This window comes from Impatiens glandulifera, chromosome 4 (assembly GCF_907164915.1).
Source record: "Impatiens glandulifera chromosome 4, dImpGla2.1, whole genome shotgun sequence".
NCBI lineage: Eukaryota > Viridiplantae > Streptophyta > Magnoliopsida > Ericales > Balsaminaceae > Impatiens > Impatiens glandulifera.
Window position 1 is genome coordinate 38,723,618 of NC_061865.1, and position 23,325 is coordinate 38,746,942.

General features: G+C 36.1%; 3 protein-coding genes across 3 annotated transcripts; 2 read left to right on the plus strand and 1 right to left on the minus strand.

Annotated features, from left to right (window-relative positions):
* The first annotated feature begins 7,219 nt into the window (after window positions 1-7,219).
* On the plus strand, window positions 7,220-11,281 carry LOC124935825 (mediator of RNA polymerase II transcription subunit 30-like). The gene is made up of 3 exons (XM_047476257.1): window positions 7,220-7,718; window positions 10,561-10,659; window positions 10,940-11,281. Exons 1-3 carry the CDS (start codon window positions 7,356-7,358, stop codon window positions 11,036-11,038), a joined length of 561 nt encoding a protein of 186 aa, XP_047332213.1. The 5' UTR covers window positions 7,220-7,355; the 3' UTR covers window positions 11,039-11,281.
* A 1,022-nt stretch (window positions 11,282-12,303) lies between these two features.
* LOC124935103 (non-specific phospholipase C6-like) lies at window positions 12,304-13,980 on the minus strand. Its single transcript, XM_047475561.1, has 3 exons — window positions 12,897-13,980; window positions 12,650-12,826; window positions 12,304-12,560 (listed from the first exon to the last, which is right to left on the minus strand). Exons 1-3 carry the CDS (start codon window positions 13,978-13,980, stop codon window positions 12,304-12,306), a joined length of 1,518 nt encoding a protein of 505 aa, XP_047331517.1.
* Window positions 13,981-14,832: 852 nt separating this feature from the next.
* On the plus strand, window positions 14,833-18,408 carry LOC124935104 (uncharacterized mitochondrial protein AtMg00860-like). The gene is made up of 2 exons (XM_047475562.1): window positions 14,833-14,916; window positions 17,806-18,408. Exons 1-2 carry the CDS (start codon window positions 14,833-14,835, stop codon window positions 18,406-18,408), a joined length of 687 nt encoding a protein of 228 aa, XP_047331518.1.
* Window positions 18,409-23,325: the final 4,917 nt, after the last annotated feature.

Below are 23,325 nucleotides of genomic sequence, written 5' to 3' on the forward strand. Positions count from 1 at the left end.
TCCTCCTATTCTTATCTTGAATTGTTCTAACAATGTTGAAGAAGAAAATAGCCTAACACCTCTCGGCAATTGTTCAATGTTGGGTACCTTCAATTCCAATCTCCATAATTTATGTAAACAATTTAACTCATCAAGTCCTGCTGCATGATTGTCTCCATCATTAACGTCTTCATTTTGTAGTTTCCAATCTTTAAAACTCTTCCACATGTACAATTCTTGTAGATTAGTAAGCTTAGAAAGAACCATTGATTATGAAACATTTGCACCTAGTCAAATCCAACAATTTTAAGTTTGTTAACTCACTTATTTCATTTGGCAAAACTTTTATACTTGAACTTCGAAGGCTAAGGACTTCCAAACACTTAATACATCTAATGGAAGATACATTGGTTGCCATATCCAAACTCAATCCATCTAAGGATAACATCTTCAACTTGGCTAAAGAAGAAGAATATGGAAACTCACTAATCACGCTGTGAAATCCGTTTATATCAAGAACTTTGAGATTATTTGCTCCTTGAAATAAATAATTTCCTGATACTTTAATATTTGGATGGTAATAATATGAATTATCCAACCGTAGTATTTCCAATTTTGAGCCTCGAAATCCCATAGAATCAAGTACTTCTAGATTATTATTTTGCAACAATATAGATATCATCTTAGTGTGTGGAGTAACTACATTCTCTAGTTGGTTCACACCATCGCACTTTAGAAAATGAATACCCTTTTATATATATATATATATATATATATATATATATATATATATATATATATATATATATATATATATATATATATATATATATATATATATATATGACTTTTTGGGTTTATTTAACTCTATTCATTCAAAAAAAAATAGAATAACAAAACGAAACAACACCAAATCGTATCAAATCGTATGAGAAACATAAGAGGTTTATTTGCTACGAATTTTTCGTCATTGAATTGTATGAGAAACATACAATGTAGTCTTTAATAACAAACAAATCATTAAAAATCCAAAAACAAATAACAAGATTATTTGGACTCATATATCCAAGCCTTTGAACCAATCTACCAATAAACAAATCCTAAATAAAAAGTGAACTAAAGAGTTAACCTTTTCAAGAGTGAAGTTTAAGAACTCGTCTTCAGATTTTATTCGGTTGTGGGATCTTCTAGCAAGATCGAATGGCGTCGATAAACTTTGGATTGAGTCCCCACAAAATCACCCCCTTTTCTCTTGTTTTTCCCCTCTTCTTTTTGTACAACGCCTCACTTCCCCTTTTGTAAGTCATTGTCCCTTTACTGCCTCCTGCTCCACGAGGCTCTAAAAAAATAATTCTCAAAAGAATCACAACCAAGGAGAGCTTTCCTAGAGTAGTCTCATTTCAAATTCAACTTCCCAAATTAGGCTCATTCAATCTTTTTCAAACTAGCTAGCCTCATTCACTATTCGAACTGGAGTTAACTCGGTATATAAATATATATTTTTAATTTTTTTATTAATATAATAACTTGTTATTATATATATATATATATATTATATTTCATTTTCTTATAATATAATAAATATTATTATCACTTTTATAAAAATTAATATAAGTTGTTTCTTTACCAATTATTTGTTATGGTTTCTGTATAATATTTCCTGTATTATCATTTTAAAATATTTTTATTCAAATTTTTATGTATTAAGTTTTCACTTCTTATCAAATATTTATTATAAATTATTTAGTCTTTTTGTCTTTTCATACACTTTTTCAATATAGAAATAATAATAAAAAAATCTTTGTATTCTATTGTATTGTCAATTCATAATTTTTTATTACATATTCACAGCTTTTTATTGTGTTGTATATTTAAAGTTTTTCATTGTGTTGTATGTTCAAAAAATTTTGGTTATTATTTCATAACTTTTTATTGAGTTGTCATTCCATGATTTTTTATTGAATTGTTTTTTTCAACTATTTGATAACTAATATAAACAATAGGTTGAACCTTGTGAAATTAGTTATAAATATTCGTAGATGAAAAATAAAATAAGAATCAAAACCAAGTAAGTTCCTTTATCTATGTTTAGTTTTTTTTAATAGTTTTTAAAATTTATTTAGTTCTTAATATTAATATTGATGGTTATTATTATATATTTTTAGTAGATAAAAAATTCAAACAAAGAGGCAATTACTCTAATATGATACTATTAAAATCTTTATAAAAGTGATGATAATATTTATTATATTATAAAAAATAATAATTTAAATAATTAAATATCATATATATATATATAATAATAAGTTATTATATTAATAAAAAGAGTTATATATATATATATATTTATATACAGAGTTAACTTCAGTTTGAATAGTGAAAAAGACTTGTAACACCGTTTCCCCCCGGTCTATGTCCCGTTTCATAGCTTATCACGTGCTTGTGAGACACGTGGCAATATGGAAGGACTACCGCGAGGCAGCTCGAAGTTCGATGATTTCAACCTTGGTTTGCGTGCCAGACATCTTTTAAAATGAAACATTTGGTTTTTAAAAGATTTTGAAAATACCTGGAGCAGTAAGAAATTAATTATGTAAAAATAATTAATCATTTGTTCAAACATTAATAATCTAGGAGGCTAAATAACAATTTAACCTAGCCTCATTTAAATCAATTAAACATAATCAATTTAAAGATTATTCATTTGAAAATCAGAGTCGCCAAGAGATTTTATGAAAATTAATAAAATGATACGTGTACAAACGTATTTATACAAGAGTTTCTGAAAAAAATGGTTCGTTGTCTACCTACGCTCGGGAAAGGGCTTTCGTGCTATGTCATCTACGCCCGTCTAAAGACGGTTTTCAAAATTTTCTAAAATAGACAAAGTCTGGCTTCTATAAATCTAATTATAACATTCCTTATCTTTAATTAGTAGTTCAGGGGTCCTAAATGAGGGTAGACTTTAAATAATTGTACAAAATTACATAAAGAATGTATGTACCTATTGCGTTGATGTTCAGATTTAACAAAACCTGAAAATATCAGAAAAAGATATTAGAGAGTATAATCAAACAAGACCTTAGCAAAACATTTGCTTTGAGAAATGTCCCAGAGAATCTTGAGAGTTACTTTATGACCTTGAGAATACCATTTTTTAGAAAATAGGGATTTGGTTCCATAATAGTTTTGGATTTTTGAAAATTGGAACAAACGGGCCTAATGATTAAATCCTAGGTTCGAGTCCGATCTTATCAATTTGGGCTTAATAGGGTTTGAGAGGTTCAATCTTGAGTGAGGGTTCGAACTTAGGCCTAGGGTTGTAACGGTCTTAGGCTAAGTGAGGGTTTGATCCTAGGCTAGGGCTAGGGTTTGGCCTAAGCTAAGATGAGGCTAGGCTTAATTGTTGGTCCTAGGTTAGGTGTCAAGGTTAATCCTAGGTCAAGTGGCAAGGTCTGTCCTAGGTTAATTTATTCTAGGTTAGTTTTGTTGGCCTTAAGCCAACTCTCTCGGTCGGGCGACACGGTCCTGGGTGGTTTCCTCGATCGGGCGGCACGGTCCTGACATGTTTTCTCGGTCCTCAGGCAAAATTCTAGGACATGGTGTTCTTGTTTTGGTCTAAAACTTCAGAAGGCCATAACTTTTGATTGGGATGTCCAAATCACAATCCGTAAGTTGTAGTAGGTTCATATGATCATAAAGAATAAAAGCCCTAACATAAATCTCGATTTTAAAAATCATAATAGGATCAATTTTAAAACACCATTTCTAGGTCAAATTTTGGGATATTTTAAATTAGGCCATTTCAAGGAATGATTTTTGTTCCATTAGCTTTGAAATGATGAATATAATTAATCCATACCAAAATAAGATCATCATTACACCATTAAAATAGTTTTTGATGATTGAATCAAAATCTAACTTTTTTTTAAAACCAAATTTGATCAAACATGATTAAAAGGGTGAAACAGTTACTTGGAATTCATCACTACATCTTAATAATTATGTATAGCTACTAATTGAATCAACAAATCAATTTTAGAAGCAAGAACATGAAATTTCAAAAATCCAGTTTTTTAACTTTTTTTTCCAAAATTTCAATTTGATCAAATATGATCAAAACATGATTACAGTTACATAGAAATCATCCAATCATGTATACAAACATGTAATACAACTAATTGAACCAACAAAATTAGATTAAAAGCAAGAACACAAAATTTTAAAATTCAAATGTTCAAGCTTTTTCTCAAATTTCAATTTTGATCAAACATGATCAAAACTTGATTACAATTGTATGGAAATGATTCAAACATGTTTATAAACATGTATAACAACAATCTGGACCAACAAATTCAGATTTAAACCCAAGAACACAACATTTCAAAAAATCCAATTTTCAAATTAATTTTTGCAAAATTCTGTTCTAGGTTGATTTGATCGGTTTTCTTTCAACAAAAAGCTTACACATGATATATATATAATGATTCTCTACAAAGAAGTCATACAATCAAGCATAAGAACACGACCAAAGTGATCAAACAAGAAAATTTTAAGAAATTCAATATTTTCAATTACAAATCAATATTCAAAATTCTGGAATCATACAATCAGTTGGAAAACATTCTTGGGAGTTGTTGGAAGTGATCCAAAAGCCTGGATCGAAGCTTGGCTCGCTGGAGAAAGTTTTGACAAAAAACTATTCTTCGTCGGAATCTGCAAGTCTTCAATCGGGTTGAATTGATGTGTAATTCTTGGTTATTGCTTGATGGATTGGTATTAGGATGGTAGGGGAGTATTTATAGTGCTCGAAGTATGGCTGTAGAAAGCCAATTTGAGTCTTTTTTGATTGATGATGTTCTTATCCCTAATTCGTGGTAGTCTTATCCTGGGGAAGATAAGGCTTCTAGATAAGGGAGAAACGTAGGCGCTGATGAGGGGATCACGTGGGCGGAAAAATCAACGAATTTGATCACCTGTAGCCAAAGTTAGAGCTTCTGGAAGAAACTTGTCGGCGAGGTCGCGATTTCGGCGACCCCTGCGTCCTAGCGAAGAAGACGGCTGAAACGACGTCGTTTCGCCTGACGCCGTCTGCGTTCCGTCCACGGTCAGCGATCTTGACTAACGGGGTTAGTCCATCCCGTTAGTTGATCCGGTGTGGGCGCGCGCGCGTGGTTCCGCTACAGTTGGGTGTCTGGTGTGCTCTGGGCTGTCGGATGAGATCTGGGCGCTCATCAGATGGTCCAGGATCCTGATGCAAAGTTTAAACATAAAATCAGGCACACAAGATTATGCAATTTTAATTTTATTTAAAAGGTTATTAAAAATCGAGTTTAATTCCTTTTAAATCCATTTTTCACCAAAAATTTCACAAAAAATATTTCTAGATTCATAATAACAATTATGATAATTTTTTTATTTTTTGGGGAATTTTTGGGAATTTTGGGATATTTTATTTAATTGGTTTAAGTCATGAATTAAACATAAATCATGAATAAATCCTAATTAAATATTTTTAACCCCTTCCTTGGTCTAATTTGGGTGAAATATATACAAATATTTTATCCTCAAATTATTTTTGGAATTTTGGAAAGTTTCCTTAATTAAGGTTTAATTATCACAATAATTAATCCGTTTTAATTCATTCTTTCAAATTATTTTGAATATAAAAATCTAAAATATTATTTTAATATTATTAAACATAATAATATTATTTTGCAAATAGGGTAAGAAAATTTTTCATGCTTACAAGACTAATTTGAGAAAGATTGAATAAATGAGGCTAGTTTGGGAAATTGAATTTAAAATAAGGCTATTTTGAGAAAACTCTCCACAACCAAGCTCTCTCTTTTGTCCTTTTGCATAATTTCTGGAAGACTTTGATTCAATTAAGAGAATGAGAATATGATTGAGAAATGAGAATAATTAATATAAGTGTAGTGTTTGGTTAAAAGTTATAAATATAATTTTGTTATTAAAATTAGGATTAATATTTTTATTTATTATTTTTATTAATAAAAATATAAAATATTTTTAATTTTATAATATAATTATTTAAAATATATAAAATATTTAAGTAACACAATTTAATAAAATATAAACATCTAATATTTTATCATATTAATTATATTTTTTTTAAATAAAAATAAAAATACTTATAACAAAAAAATGTTAATGTTTCAATTTTTTTTATTAATTATAAATAAATAATTATCTATTAAATATAAATAATATAAAAGAAAGTCTTTAAAATATTATACACCTACTGTAGATAAATACATTTAAATTAAATACAATGTTTTATTTAATAATATATTATAACATGGTATAATTTTTGTAATAATAATTTTGTTAAAATATTTCATATTTAACTTTGTAAATATTTTTTTATATAAAATTGCTATTTTATTTTTAATTTTATTATTAATATATAATATTTAAAATTAATTATATTATTATTAGTTATTGTAATTATTATTTAAATTTTATTTTAAATTATAATTAATATTATTTAAATAATTCAAATTATTTCTTTAATAAAAAAATATTATTATATTAATTATAATTATGAGAGAGAGAAAATAGGAAAGTGGAGATAATGTGAGAAAAAGTGAATGAGATTCATTCCTCCTAATTTAGAACCAAATTTAGAGAGAATTTGACGATTCCTAAGTATCAAAAATCAAATCAATATCCTGAAATTAAAATCACCAACCAAACATCTCAATTCATCAATATTCTGAAATCAAAACCACCAACCAAACATCTCAATTCATTCCGTTTCCCATTCCTGAATATAAAACCATGCCTTTAGTAGCATGCCCTTTTGATTTGAGGTCTAGGTGACATTATTGCATCTTGACCATGTTTCATGTGTTTTTTTTCTAATAATTTTTTTTATGTAGACATTATTTTTTAAAAAATAAAAATAAATAAATTCTCTCTCATCTTGAACATGACAAATGTTCAATAAAAATCTCTATACACATAACAATTTTCTGTATTTTTTCTCTCTCTCTTCTTATATATGGCAATGTTTAGGAAAAAAAAAATTCTAAACATGGACATGTTGGAGATAAAATATTTTTGACAATTTTCTTAGAGATTTTTCTTCTTCTTCCAAATAGGGTTATTTTTCAAAAATAAAATAAAATTTAATTATATATTTTTTTTCGTGACATTATTTTATCATATTATATTTATATATAAACAAATATTTATATTAAAATTCATAAACTTGTGATATGTCTAGTGGTTAAGGAGAAGATTTTGTTGGAACCTGACTTTTGGCAATTTCTCTCATTTTTTTTTTTGGGATTTGGGATTCGATATATTTCTTTGTAGTCTCTTCTATCCTTTGTAAATCACCGCTGAAAATGGAAGAGAAAGGGGCAACAACGGCCACCGTCAAAACCACGCAGGAGCTAGCAATTGAGGGGCAAAACCAATTGGAGCAGACAATCGATGCTGCGTACCAGATCTTGTTTTCCATGAACGACGAGCTCTGCAACCCGGCTCTCTGGACCACGCCACCTCCTTCTTCTACCTCCACTAATAACAGTTCGGCTGCCGTCATTACCAACGGCTACCACCATACTCCCTCCAATGGCGACGCTTCCTCGGAATCTGGACACCACTTTGAGATGGGTGGCGGTGCCCTAGACAGAGCTCGCCTCCGTTATAAATCCTCCCTCGTCGCTCTCCGTGCAGTTCTTACTGCTATCCCTACTTCACAGAAGGTAAAAATCACGGCTTTATCACTGTTAGCTTTAGGATTACTAGATAAATGTTCTTCCTTTTTGCTGTTTATGGGCTCCTTGATTTCGATTTTTAGCTAAACAGGTCTGGATTGTGATTCAGACTGAAGACCTTATATATATATAAAAAAAAACGAATCTTTGATATAATGAACATGAGCTGTAAGGATAATTCTCCTACTAAATTTTATGCTGTAGCTTTTCACAATCTTGGATATGTGCAAACCTTCATCTGTTGTTTGCAACTATGAGATTTTCTATTTGTTTGGCTATTTCTGATTTCATCTCTGACCACATTGGTTTGATTATGTCTTGTACATGTTGATGGATATGGGATAATTATGCTTGATTCTTTATTCTATTAAAATGGTGTCTGCACACAATAGGCTTATTCTTTTTTAGCATCTGTGTCTAGAAAATGCATCTTTTACTTTGATATAATGTTCTTATAAATGTTAATGTCCAACTTGGACTATAACTGTAGTTTGTTTCCACACTCATTTTCATGGAAGGGTACCGTGAGTTGCTAGTATTGCTCGTACCTATAGCTTGGTTCTACCCGTATAGACAATCTTCTTGTTGAAATAGTGGTTTCATTGACTTGAAACTGTTCACAAGTTATTGGCTATCAAATAGACTTATTTATTAGTTATGCAGATTGTGATAGGTAGCAATTTTTATGGTTGAATATAATGAGAATTGTGATATACCTTGAACTAGAATTATGTATAAATCTTGAATTGATGAGTATAATTGATAAAATGATAGATGGAATAAAAAAGAATTATATTGAGATCATAAGTGAGGAATTAATGAGGTCAGATAGAACCTTAACTGTTACGGTAAATACAATGGAGATGATTGAGAGAAATTCTAACAAGAGTATTCAACTAATCATTTTTTATAATAACAACTAATGTTCTATTTATATACTCTATTAATAACCGCAAATTTTATTCCCGCCATTTATCCTAACCGGTAGGCTTATTAACCGCATACTTCAACCATACTATTAGGCTTTCTAACTGTCTATTTTCTCCATAGGGCATTACCCTCAAACCCTCAAACCCTTTCCCCTTGTATCATTACCCTCTCCTTGAAGAACGACAATAGACAAAGGTTGAGCTGAAATTCCAAAGCATCTGGTGGCTCTTCAAAGCATATGATTCGTCAAAATCTTTTTCTTAGACTATCTGGTGGTTCCTCGAACGACTGGAAGTATCTGTAACTCCTCAACAACTTGTAACAAAAAATTCTTTGAAGACAACTTTCATCATTCGGTGGTTCTTCAAACCACAAAATGTACTTGCATCTCATCCATGTGTTATGCCATAAAATTTTCTGAAAGAAACATCTAACATCCAGTGGTTTCTCGAACCACAAATTTTTTTTTTCTTTCTGAAAGCAACATCTAACATCGACGCAATTTGGACTAGGCGCTAAGTATGCTGGAGAAATGAGTTCAAACGATAACATCCTATCTTCAAGGCCCAAAACATCTTCAAACATTCCTTCAATTCAACTTCTCCCGAGTCAACCCGATAATGATCATTCTTTCCAACGTAAGTATTGACATTCTCTCAGTCATTGTACACTAGGGAGACTTGCAAATGAATAAACGAGGAACTTGAATTATCGTAGATTTCTTCATCGAAATCGAGATTGCCGTGTTTTGCATCATGAGTATATGGAGTTTCCATTTCTTCTTCATAACAAAATTCGACGATAGGAGGTGTCTTCCACTTTAGAACAATTGTCATCAAAAGGGGTTTCGTCTTTATTTGGAGCCGAATGTAACAACGGGGAAGGCGTCGATTGTGCCACATCTTATACAATGTCATGTTGATCGCCATCTTCCAATAACTCATTGGATTTCAATTTCAATTTTTGACAATCGTTTTCTCATTTTTACCTTGTTATTTCATTCTCGGCCTTCTGATTTTGCCTTTTAATTTCATGAGTTATCCTCCATGATTTTAGAAAGTCGGTTATTTGTCGACTCGACACTGTTCCGCAATCGACTCCCACAATTCTGGCTTCACCTTCTTTTGCTTATGTTGTGGATCGTCCATTGCACATGATCTTCTGTTAAATCTCGTGTTATTTACTTTATCTTATCTCTATTGTTGTAGATTATCATTATTATTGTGCGATTTCAAACAAATTGACTATCTCGGAAACTTTATCTCGGGCAAAGGCGTAGCCGTACCCCGAAAAGTTGAAGGCAGTCCGTGACTGGCCTACTCCACAAAACATCAAACAGATTCTATTATTGCTTGCTTTTCAGAAGTCAACGGTTTGTTGAACTCGAAGCCAGTACATGCAACCAAGCCGATCATTCTGTATCATTGTATGGCTAAAAGACTCCTCTCTCGTGTACGAAGTCATGCGAGAGGCATTAATTAAAGAGTGAACAGAAGCACCACAATAAATGGGTGGAATAACAATGGCTAAGTATTTCTTTTATATTGTTTGTCTTCTTCTTTCCAAAAGGTCAGTTTGCCATATACTTTTGTAATTTGCTGCTTTTGTTGATTCTCTAGGATTTACCTTAGCAGGTGGGTAAGTATTAGTATATAAAGAATAGAGGGTAGAGAGGATGGGTCATGTAAATATTGTGTAAACAACTATGTACTCCCTTCTTTTGATCAACCATAGTCGCACATTTGTTCTTCTAAGGTCTCAACACCTCTTTATATTCTGTTTCTTATCTTGATTCTTGTTATCTTATTGTGTGTTCTTTATTTGGTTGAATATTATTGCATTTTGTTATTACGGATTCTCATGAATAAGTTTGTTCTACTCTTATTTTTTCATCTGATAGGCAAAACCATATGATTCATGGGCAAAAACAGGCTCAATGTCCCCACCCGACCAAGCGGAAATAGAGACATTGGAAGATCGAGCTTCTGTATTAAGAGAGGTAATACATGTTTCTCCATCTGGAAACACTTCTTGTTTCTGTATTTGGAACTAGATATAGAACATGAAAAAAAAATCAGAATCTGTCTCTTACTAAATTTAGTTTCCGAATGTTTATGTATCTGAAAGCGGATTCATATTCGAAACAATAAGTGTTTCAAAATAGGGACAATGTTACAAATTCTTATTGAAAGTTGAAACAAAATGAAACTCATGATGGAATGAAATCAGAAGCTTAGATGAATAATAATCATTTATGTGTTGTTTCATACAAATTGTAGGAACTTGGTAACAAAAACAAACAGCTGAAGCTTCTGATTGATCAACTACGGGAACTCATCATTGACATTTCTACATGGCAAAGTCCTTGCACTGTTTAAAATTTCTTAAAATGAATGGTTGAACTAGTTCATGTTAGGTAGGGTTAGATCATTGAGTGAATTTGGTTTAGTCAGATGGGTTTCAGCAATGAATTCATTTTTATTAGAAAGCAATAATATTGTCTAATTAATCAGTCTCTAGACTTTAACTGTGGTAGAATCAATCATGTATGTTTCTAGTTAAACCCTCTTGATGTAAATTAACATTAGCTTCCAATTTATATCAAAGATGAACAATCTCATGATTGGATGGATAACTAGGCAAAAGGGCAAGCAAAAGAATAGCATTTTGGGTGATAGATCGTGTTAGAAGAAAGTCAGTAGTTTAGATCGTGTCACATGGCACATGTATGCTGGCTTCACTCGACAAAAACATTGACCTGATTTGGTCAATTCTGTGGATTTTCATATTGATGTATGTTTTTGTGTCTCATTTGGGCACAAACTTAAAATGCACTACACTAGAACCTTGAATTTTTTAAATTGGGTTGGTTAAAATAAGTATTTGTAACCTTTAATATTTTTCAAATGCTTACAAGTCAACTTAATCAAGGTTTTTTTCAAGTATCAAGGTTAACATTTGTCTTCAAAGAATCAAATAACAGGTCAAAATTAAATTAATCCTGTGTGAAACCTATCCTCGATACCAAAAACTCAGTACATTTTTTAACACATTTTTTTTAAATGTTTTGAAGTTGTTTGAATGTTTGTAGAATCTTAGTTTAAATATTTAAGTTATATTCTTTTTACAAATACTTTTAAACTACATTAAAAATATTAGTGATATCCACTAGGGTTTGAATTTGAATTCGACATTTTATTAATCTACACACGGTCAGATCTGGGCGAGGCCAGTTAGGCGCATAAGATCATCCCAATATCTTATGAGGAGTGATAGGGGAGAGAATTTGATGGAGAGAATGACGTGTCATTGCATCATTCAATATCTTATGAAGAGTGATAGGGGAGAGAATTTGATGGAGGGAATGATGTGTCATTACATCACTGGTTGGAAAAAGGATAAAATGTGAAGAGAGAAAATTTTTTGTTATTTTTTTGGTTAATGCCACATCATTCCCTTCCTCGTGCATACAAAAAAGCATTAAAAAATACTCTATTTATACAATAGACAAATATTATTATAGCACGAACAAAAAGATGTATATCACATTTTATTATAACAATAGAACACATTTATTTATATTATTAATCACATTTTATTATAACAATAGAAGACATTTATTTATATTATTAATGTGTCTTAGTTATGTTTGGGAAGAACAGGTATTAGTACTACCCAACTTCCTCAAAGCCTCTTTGCTAGCTCTTATGAAGCTCGACATCGCATCTCTTACATATTTCTCTCCCTCTCTTACTGTCATCTTCTTATTCTTCTTTCCCAAATCGTCATTATCGTCTCTAATGAAGCTCGCCACATCAATTAACTCTGCTTGAAATTCTGAAACTTCCCTGTCTTCATCAGGCTCACTTTTTCTTAATGCTGGAGGCTCCGGGAGCCTCTCTACAATCAAATTAATCAAACAAACTTAATAATAATAATAATCATGGCTCGATCAACTAATTCCATGTCATAGTTCTTCTAGATATTACCTGGGCAATCAGTCCTAGGAGAGTTCAGTTCTCCAATTACATGTTCAAATGTCCCTGCCCAAGCATCACGCCGATTTAAGAAATCTGAAGAAAGGTTGAATATTTTCTTTATGGTAGCTGGGATTGATGAATGTTCATACTCTGAGCTACTTGTTGGTCCTTGAGCCTTACTTACAACTGTTGATGAGAGAAATAAAGGTTAAAACTTTAAACAAAAAAGGTCTTATTTTTGAATGATCAAACTTACCTATGCCTTTTTTAATCCATGGAGATACCATAATCGTGGGTACACGAACACCTAGTCGATCGAATTTGAATGAATCAGGAGCTGGGCTTGTTTTACCATCTGGGTTTGGAACATTTTTGAAGGGTGTTTGGACATGATCGAAAAACCCACCATGTTCATCATAAGTGATTACGAAAAGTGTCTCATTCCATTGTGGACTCGACCTTAATGTCTCATAAACCTCTTTCACTAGCTTCTGACCGTTTGCCACGTCATGTGAAGGATGATCGTCGTTCGCCGGAAGTCCTACTAGATCGAAGTATCTCGGCTCGATCACTGTCAAGCTTGGGAGCTTCCCATTGGCGGCATCTTTTTTGAACTTAAGTCTGTAAAGATGAAACTTTAAGGCGTATTTTAAACTTCTAAGGTTTTTATAGAATAAGGTGGCGGGAACGTTTTCGTAATAGATGCCGAAATCCTTTCCGTTTTCGTACATTGAATCGAAAATTGTCTTTTGTGGGTAACCTAGGGAGAGTTGTTTCACGTCGTGGGTGGTGGATCCGAATGAAGATGCTGAATATGCGAATAGTCTGTTGGGTTGGGTAGGACCCGGTATAGATGAAAACCAACGATCAAATACGGCGAATTGTCGTACCAATTCGGCGAATACGGGTACGGATTCGGGCTTGAATCCTTTCATGACGGAGTTTGAGATGTTTTGTGACATGGAAATTGCTTGTTCGATAAAGCCCGACATGGAAGGGGTGGATCTAGACTTAGATCCAAATACTTGTTGCTTAACCGCTTCAAATGAATGACCCGGATCCGGATCCACATACTCTGCATTGTCCGTGACGCAGATTGACTTGGACGACTTGGATTTGGTGGAAACAGGGTTGCATTCTCGACCCGTGACTCCGTTAATGGAAGGATTAACGGATCTTTTCATCCAACCTAGAATGTGGTCGAAGGATCGATTCTCTAAAATAAGAACAACAATTGTTTTAATCGGTTGTTTTTTCTCGTTAACTTTCTCACTAGTCTCCGCGTTAATGGTTATTGCGAGAAAGAGCAAGAAAATGAAGGAAAACGGACGACTTCCCATTGTCTTTCTTTGTGTTGTGAATTCGATTAGTAGAGAAGACTAAAGGATTGAAGTTTAAATAAACTAAATAGTACACCATTTTCATGTAGTCAATAAAGTTTCTAATACACAAAATTATGAGGGAAAGATTTGATGGGGATAAATTATTTTGGAAAAATGTGATTTGGTTGTGTCTACTTTTTTTTTTCCATCTAATTGTATTTAATCTTCATAGGATTGTCTTTACCAAAAATAAAAATGAAACTAAAGATTTGTTGGAATTTTAATTGAAATGGTATGTTATATTTTGAATGCAAATAATCTTGAATAGCAAGTGTGAAAATGTTTTAAAAAAGTCACAAATAATACACAAGTAAATAACAGGAATAAATTACCAAAAACTATTTAATTAATTCAATATCAAAAGTCATTATTCCAACTAAAATCAAAGATTGAAATACCTCGTGCAAGGCTATTTCAATAGCAACACCTAAAATATCAAAAGGAATTTTATTATTTTGGGATAAGAATTTAAAATCAAAAGAAATTTGTATAACCACTTGCTCCAACTAAAAATGATTTTGAACAACAAATTTTATAAATTCATTGTTGGGGGGCTCTTGCGGCATACTCCTTTACTCCACAAAAATATGTTTAGTCAAAATGTACAAAATATAGGTATAATTCCAAAAAAAGAGATATGTAGAAATTCTTATTCTTTATCATGTAGGTATTTTTAAATGAAGAACAAGGGATAATATCATTTGTATAGGTCCACCATGAATGTATTATTATTTTTTTATATAAGAATTAATTATAAGAATTTATATATAAGAAAATAATACATAATGACCAATAAAATTAAAATAATAGATGACTCATTTGGCTGACAACAAAACCAAGAGGGACCAAAGCGATTCAAATGACTCATCATCCAACGATAGTGATGATGAAGAGGTCACTTGCTTCATGGAAAAAGAATAAGTTGACTATGAAGTATTTGACTTCTCCTCTGAAAAATTTATAAGAGATGAACTAATTGATGCACTCAATGAAATGGTCAGTGAGTACAAGAAGTTGCCAAACTCTTGTAATGAAATATGAAACTGATAAACCTTCTTTATCTCAAATTTTTGAACCAAAAGTTTTTTAAAACAACATGGTCGAGCTCTCATCTGAGAATGAAAAGCTCAAGAAAAAGATTTAAACATTGTTTTCTGAAAACCAATGGTTGACATATTGATGCGGTGCGAGTCGAAGAGGCGTTTATGCGAAAGTTGCAGCATCCGAAAATATCTCGCAAGTGTCAGATTTCGACGATTACCTAGTGTTTTTCGGGCGGAAACGTTTAGGGGCTCAAAATCGCATTTTTATTAGTTTCGGGTGTTTTTTTGCAATTTATTAAAAGTTGTTTACTTCTTTTGCAAGCTAGGGTTTGAGTATTTAAAAGAATCTTAAAACACTTTGTGAGGGGAAGATAATTAATCAGAAAACGAGGTTTCCTCAATATCTATCAACTTTCGGTATTCGTAAGAATCAACGAATCTTGATAAAAGGTTCATCCTAGCCACGCACGCTGCATCAGTTGGTATCAGAGCCCAGTCGACCCTGAGGTATGCCGCCCCGAAGACAGCCGCGCAACCCTACCCCTGGTGCTGATGATGGTGACCTTGCTGAGTTGCGACGTGAAAACGCTGAGTTTCGCCGTGATAACGACGATTTGAGGCGGCAGGTTGAATGGTTGACGCAACGGATGGATGCATCTATGCACATGCACCACCCTGAAGATGATGTTACGATGACAGATGAAAACCCTCTCGGTGGTCTTCGGAATCGATCCCCTGAACGCCCCAATCATCGCTGGGAGCAGGCTTTCAGGGTGGACATCCCTAAGTTCGATGGTAGTCTACCACCGGAAGAGTTTATTGATTGGCTTTCTTAGGTTGAAGAGATTCTGGACTTCAAGGAAGTTCCTGCAGATCGTCGTGTACCCCTTGTTACGATCCGCTTACATGATCGTGCACAAGCATGGTGGCAGCAGTTGAAACAGACACGTGTTCGTCATGGTAAGGCAAAGCTCACGAATTGGGACAAATTCAGGAAGCATATTAGGGCTGCGTTTCTACCATATAATTACGAACGTAACCTGTACCAGCGGTTCCAGAATCTTCGTCAGGGTTCTCGTTCCGTGGATGACTATTCCATTGAGTTTTACACCTTTGTGGCTCGTGTTGACCTGTCTGAGTCCCCTCTCCAGTTGGTTTCTCGCTATATTGGTGGCCTTCGCCTCCAGTTGCAGGATATTTTGAATATGTTTGATCCCTTGACTATTTCTGAGGCACATCAGCGTGCTTCACAGGCTGAGAAACAGCTAGCCAGGCGCGGTTCGGGTAGCTTTGGAAAACAGGTTGTCCCCACTAGTGGCATTGGTTCTTCTTCCCAGCCGGCCCATCCCACCCCAGCCCCCCCTCGCAGCACTACAGCCCCCCCCGCAGGGACGTCCCGGTGGCTTGCGTTGTTTCAATTGTGGTGAAGTTGGCCATCGCCAAGCAGAGTGTCGCAACCCAAAGTCCACCAATCGTGGTCTTTTTACTGAGGTGGATGATCCTGACTCTGCTCTTCCTTCAGATTCAGCCCCAGTGTATGATGTTTATGATGATGAGGCAGCGGAGGAGTATGTTTCTGGTGATGTTGGCCCCCTTTTGGTGATTCGTCGATCATGTTTAACCCCTCGTGCTCCTGACAACGAGTGGTTACGCAATAATCTGTTCCATTCCACTTGTACCATCGGTGGCAAAGTTTGCACCTTCATCATTGATGCTGGGAGTTGTGAGAATGTGATTTCTGAGGTTGTAGTTTCGAAGCTGGGTCTGTCCACTGAACCTCACCCCAAGCCTTATCGCCTGTCCTGGCTGAGTCAAGGTACGGATGTTACAGTTTCCAAGCGCGTACTTGTTAATTTTTCCATTGGTTCCCATTATCGTGATGCTGTATATTGTGATGTGGTTCCTATGGATGCTTGTCACCTTTTACTTGGTCGCCCTTAGCAGTTTGATCATTCTGTTATACATGATGGGCGTGCTAATACCTACACATTCTTATTTCATGGTACCAAGATTGTGTTGATGCCAAATCAGCCCAAGAAGGGTGCTACCCCCACTCATCATGCGTCCCCCCTACCACCTTGTTGTCTCGGGGTCCTTTTCAGACCGCCATGGTCGAATCGGGCATGGTGTTTGCTCTATTTGTTCGCTGATTACCTGTGGTGCTAGTTCTGAGGTGCCTATTCCAGTGCAGCCGCTGTTACAGGAGTTTGTAGATGTTTTTCCTGAAAATCTGCCTTGTGCCTTGCCTCCTTTGCGTGATATCCAGCATCACATTGACTTGGTTCCAGGTGCTGCCCTACCCAACCGTCCTCATTACCGCATGAGTCCCAAAGAACATGAAGAGTTGCGTAGACAGGTGGAGGACTTGCTGGCTAAGGGACACATTCGAGAGAGCCTTAGTCCTTGTGCTGTCCCGACCCTTCTTACCCCAAAAAAGGATGGGTCTTGGCGTATGTGCATTGATAGTCGTGCTATCAACAAGATTACAGTGCGTTATCGGTTTCCTATTCCCCGGTTGGATGACTTGTTGGATCAGTTGGGTGGTGCTTCTGTGTTTAGCAAACTGGATCTCAAGAGTGGATACCATCAGATTCGTATTCGCATGGGTGATGAGTGGAAGACTGCCTTTAAGACTCGTGAGGGCTTATATGAGTGGCTGGTTATGCCGTTTGGTCTGTCGAATGCTCCTAGCACCTTTATGCGTGTGATGAACCAGGCTCTTCGCCCTTTCATTGGGAAGTTTGTAGTCGTTTACTTCGACGACATCTTGATTTACAGTGACAGCGAGGTAGCACACCTCTCCCATCTTCGTGAGGTGTTATCTGTTCTCCGGCGTGACAAGTTCTATGCTGCTTCCTCGAAGTGCACATTTCTTACTGATTCTACCCAGTTCCTCGGTTATGTGGTGTCTCGGGAGGGCCTGAAAGTGGACCCGAGTAAGGTACTGGCTGTCAATCAGTGGCCCCGCCCCTCTTCGATCACTGAAGTTCGCAGTTTTCATGGTTTGGCTTCCTTCTATCGGCGTTTTATTCCTCACTTCAGCAGTGTTACGGCTCCTATCACTGATTGTATGAAGGGGGTTAAGTTCTTCTGGACGGATGATGCCGAGGCTGCCTTTGTTGAGATCAAACACCGACTCACTTCAACCCCTATTTTGGTTCTTCCTGATTTTTCCCAGCCATTTGAACTACATTGTGATGCTTCGAAATTGGGTATTGGGGCTGTACTTAGCCAATCTGGGCGTCCTGTTGCTTATTTTAGTGAGAAACTGTCTAGCGCTAAACTTCGTTTCAGTACCTATGATATTGAGTTCTATGCTATTGTCCAGGCAGTCAAACACTAGCGTCATTATTTATTTCAGCGGGAGTTTGTCTTATATACGGATCATGATTCCCTCAAGCATCTTGGTGGTCAGGACAAGATTTCTCATCGTCATGCTTCGTGGGTCTCTTATTTACAGCAGTTTACTTTTGTGATTAAACACAAGGCTGGTGTGTCTAATCGCGTGGCTGATGATTTGAGTCGTCGTCATGGGCTGTTGGCGGAGATGCGTGTCCATGTACCCGGCTTTGATTCGTTTGTGGACCTCTATCGTGATGATCCTTTCTTTTCTCAGGTCCTCATTCGCATCCAACAGGGGGATTCGAGGGACTTTGTCTTGGAGGATGGGTTCCTTTTCCGCGGTGTGCAGCTGTGCATTCCAGATTGCAGCCTGCGTTTGAGGATGATTCAGGAACTCCACAAAGAAGGCCATGTTGGGCGTGATCGTACCTTCCAGCTTCTTGCAGCTTCTTATTTCTGGCCTTCGATGCGCAAAGAGGTGGGGCGTTTTGTTGCTCGTTGTCGTGTTTGTCAGTTGGCTAAGGGCGCTTCGACTAATGCCGGGTTATACTTGCCTCTGCCTATTCCCACTCAACCATGGTCTGATGTCAGTATGGATTTTGTCCTTGGGCTGCCACGTACCCAGCGTGGTTCTGATTCGATTTTTGTGGTGGTTGACCGATTCTCGAAGATGGTTCATTTCATTCCCTGCAAGAAAACCTCTGATGCTGTGGCTGTTGCACAGCTTTATTTCAGGGATGTGTATCGCCTTCATGGACTTCCTGCCTCCATAGTTTCTGATCGGGACACTCGCTTTGTGAGTCACTTTTGGAGGAGTCTTTGGCATTTGGTTAATACTCAGCTGAATTTTAGCAGTGCCTATCACCCGCAAACTGATGGCCAAACTGAAGTTGTTAATAGGTCTTTGGGGAACCTTCTGCGCAGTTTAATTGGGGATCATCCTAAGGCTTGGGATCTGAAGCTACCTCAGGCCGAGTTTGCTCACAATCATGCTGTTAATCGCTCCACTGGTTTCAGTCCTTTCCATGTGATTTACGGGCTGTCTCCGCGTGCTCCTCTTGATTTGTTAGCGCTGCCCAGCAAGGTGCGTCCTCATTCCACTGCTGCGGATTTTGTTGGTCAGTTGGCTCAGGTTCATCAGACCACTCATGACCGCTTGGTTGCTGCTACTGCCAAGTACAAGGAGAAGGCTGATTCGAGAAGGCGTGCTGTTGATTTTGAAGTTGGTGACTTTGTGTGGGCTATTCTGACTAAGGATCGTTTTCCAGCTCATGAATATAGCAGCTTGCTGCTAAGAAGATTGGTCCTGTTGAGATTGTGGAGAAGATCAACCCCAATGCTTATCGTTTACGCCTTCCCAGCCATGTGCGTACCTCTGATGTGTTCAATGTGAAGCATCTTGTTCCTTTTGTGGGTGAGTCTTCTTCTGATGAGGATGATGCGGTTCCAGATTCGAGGACGAATCTTTTCTACCCTGGGGGGAATGATGCGGTGCGAGTCGAAGAGGCGTTTATGCGAAAGTTGCAGCATCCGAAAATATCTCGCAAGTGTCAGATTTCGACGATTGCCTAGTGTTTTTCGGGCGGAAACGTTTAGGGGCTCAAAATCGCATTTTTATTAGTTTCGGGTGTTTTTTTTGCAATTTATTAAAAGTTGTTTACTTCTTTTGCAAGCTAGGGTTTGAGTATTTAAAAGAATCTTAAAACACTTTGTGAGGGGAAGATAATTAATCAGAAAACGAGGTTTCCTCAATATCTATCAACTTTCGGTATTCGTAAGAATCAACGAATCTTGATAAAGGTTCATCCTAGCCACGCACACTGCATCACATATGTTGTCAGTTCCTGGACAAGGTCTGGAGATGCAGTCAGACAACAAATAAGTATGTTGAGGCATGCCGGAAGCAAATCCAGTTTAGGATTTGACAATGCCAACCCAGACCAGTCATCAAAGAAGATAAACTCGGTTAAAGACAAGCTTAAGCCAATAAGCTTTATCAAGGGTAGTTTAACTGACAATGGAACTGATCCAAGCTGTAAGGACTTAACCTTAAAGGATTAGATTATTTATGTTCCGCCAACTGTAAGCTGGCTGAAACTTAGGAAGGAAGCAACCAGCAAGTTTGGAAAATCAAAACCTGATAGGAAGTAAAGGAGTTTTAGACAAAAAATCATTCTCTAAGGTTAACAGTTCAGCTGCTAGCAGGAAGACGTCTGTTAAACATAAAGCATACGCATTAATCACAACACAACATGAAAAATTATCAAGATAACTCAAATATGGATTCCTAAAGAACTATTTGACCGAAGACCCAAGTGAATGTGAGTACCAAATTGTAAATATGCATATTTTTTAGGTACAACAGGTTAGCTGCATTGAGGAATTTGGAAGCATGCTTTTTTAAGAAAGATGCTCAGCAAGTGACAGATGTGTCCACAATGCCACTCCTTAGACTAAGCCCTCTTTCCTTAAAATTCTTTTAGTCTTGTTGACCTTAAAATCATTTAGTGGTCTAATCATTTACAAAGTGAAGGGAAATGGTTGAATATCAGACAGACGTGGTTAAATGGAAGTTCTAATCGGTCTGATTAGATCATTTGTCTAAAAGAAAATAACGTACTTAGACGTAAGTTTGCCTAAGCAACTTGTAAATTAAGTCTAGTTAGACGTATACCTGTTAGACAGACGTCTAAAGCGCATGTCGACACGCGTGGTTAGATGTCGTCTAAACAGACGCATGTTAGATGCCTGTAGACACATGTGGTTAGACGCCGTCTACCTAACTTAGACGCAAGGTATGCAGATGACAAGTTAGACGTCTAACTACGTGTATCATTAGACCTCTCATCTTCAGACCAATTGAGGACAACTGTCATTCTAACACGTGCTGTCATTTAATTTTCCCGCTCAAATAGTAAAACAGTCATATTCTAAATTCGAATAACTTGAAGACACGTGTCTCTCAAAGTTTAAGAATATGACTGATATACCCTTAAATTAAGTACTTAAAGTTTTGTAATTAATAGGAACTTGGTAAATTCAGTTAATGATGACTACTTTTGGGAAAAAGCGACTAAAATTAATTGACGGTCCTATTTCAAAAATGACGGTTGAACACATGATTGTTCAAATTCTATTTAAGGATATCTTACACGCCTAAAGGATTTTTACGCTTTGCATTCTTGAAACCCTAGTATTTTCTCTGCCTTCTCTCTAAAAGAAACTCAGATTTCGCTTGTTGTCTAATCTGTTTCTCACACTCAAAGATGGCTGATAAGAAGATTGTTTCTCTTTCTCACAACACCTTACAGGTAGACTTTGATTTAGTCTATTCTCTTGAGCAACAAGACATCGTGGACATGTTCAAATCTCTTGAGTCTTATGGCCTCAAGAAGTATCTCAACGATCCCTATATTCTTTATGAAGGAGAATTTTGTGAGTTTTTCAAGACCGGGAAGGTGGTTGAAGATTCTATAAAGGCAACGGTGAACGGCACATTTATCTCTTTCTTTAAATCTACGTTCGCCGATTTCCTTGAACTGTCATCCGAGGGTCATACCATTAACGTTGTGGTTCCTGCCCAAACTATTTCTGAAATGCAGATCGCCTTCTCAAACTCTGATAGTTCGATTAACATAAATGGGAAGAAGAAAGTCATGAAGCCCATGTTTTGCCTTCTAAACGACATTGTAGCTAAGGCGCTTCAGGTTAGGTAAGATTGTTCGATTAGTATACCCAAGATAGATTTGACTACATGGTGGACATAACCAAAGGTATGCTGATCAACTAGGCGTCTACCCTATTCTCAAATCTCTGCCAGTTGGCCTATTTAAAGAGAAAGTAGAGTGCGGGTTTTTCAGTCCAACGCGGCTAGTTCTTGGAGCATCTGGGTGTTCCCATGGGTAGGGGTGCGGCCTTAAACCCCTGTCGGATATTAACTAAAATGTCAGTAAAGAGCATTGTGGGAAGGTTGATACTATCTAAGGAACTGAATCCTTAACCTTCTAGTCAACAGACAAGCGGTCAATCATTCACTCGGTCCAAGTGACAAGCGACCTCCAACCGCACGACAAGCGCTACAAGAGATAAATCCTCTATCACGGAGTCTGTTGCGAGCTCTAATAGCCAGAAGAGGACATCGAAGAGGGACTCTAGAGTAGTTGACTCCATTCCTTAAAGGTCAAGACAAGGAAACCCCCCATCACCGTCGTCCTAATATCTTCTCTTTCGCCTTCACCTTCAGCCAGCCCAATAAAGAAGCGGGCTAGGTCGTCTGTTTGTTCCGCTGATCAGACAAAGGAGTCTAAGACCGCCAAAACGACATCTAAGGTAACCTCCTTTGTTCCTACGGCCGTAGTGCCAAATATTGAAGTTCATGTGATGGAACATGTTGAAGGACCAACTGTAGAGCTAGTTTGTCAAAATATTGATTTTATTAACAGGGAAAACTCGTCGGCTTTCCTTGATGAACCAGTAACTGCAAATTCTACTAGTAATGTGAACATTACAGTTGAAATAGAGCATGTAGAAGTTCCTTTGTCTACTGCTGCTGTTGATATTTCTAAATAAGCTCACATTCAGACAGATGTGGCTACGCCTGTTGTTGAACCTCTAGTTCAGAAGGATACTGGGACAATCTCTACGCTTCCAGAAGGTGCATTTCAAAAGGCTCTATCTCTTTTTGAAATTCTAAATGCAGTCAGAGGGGGTCCAAGCATCTCCTTCAAAGAACTAGCGGCTATTCCCAAACTAGACATGGTTCATGGAAAAGGAAAGGGTGTTACTGAAAAAACTTCGGAAAATGTTTCGGAGGACAACCTCATCTTCAATCTCATCATGGAGTAGGTTGAAGTAAAAGCTTCTGGGAAGATCTAAGCCTTTGAAACCTAGAAGAATTAAAGACTCTTTTTGCAATATG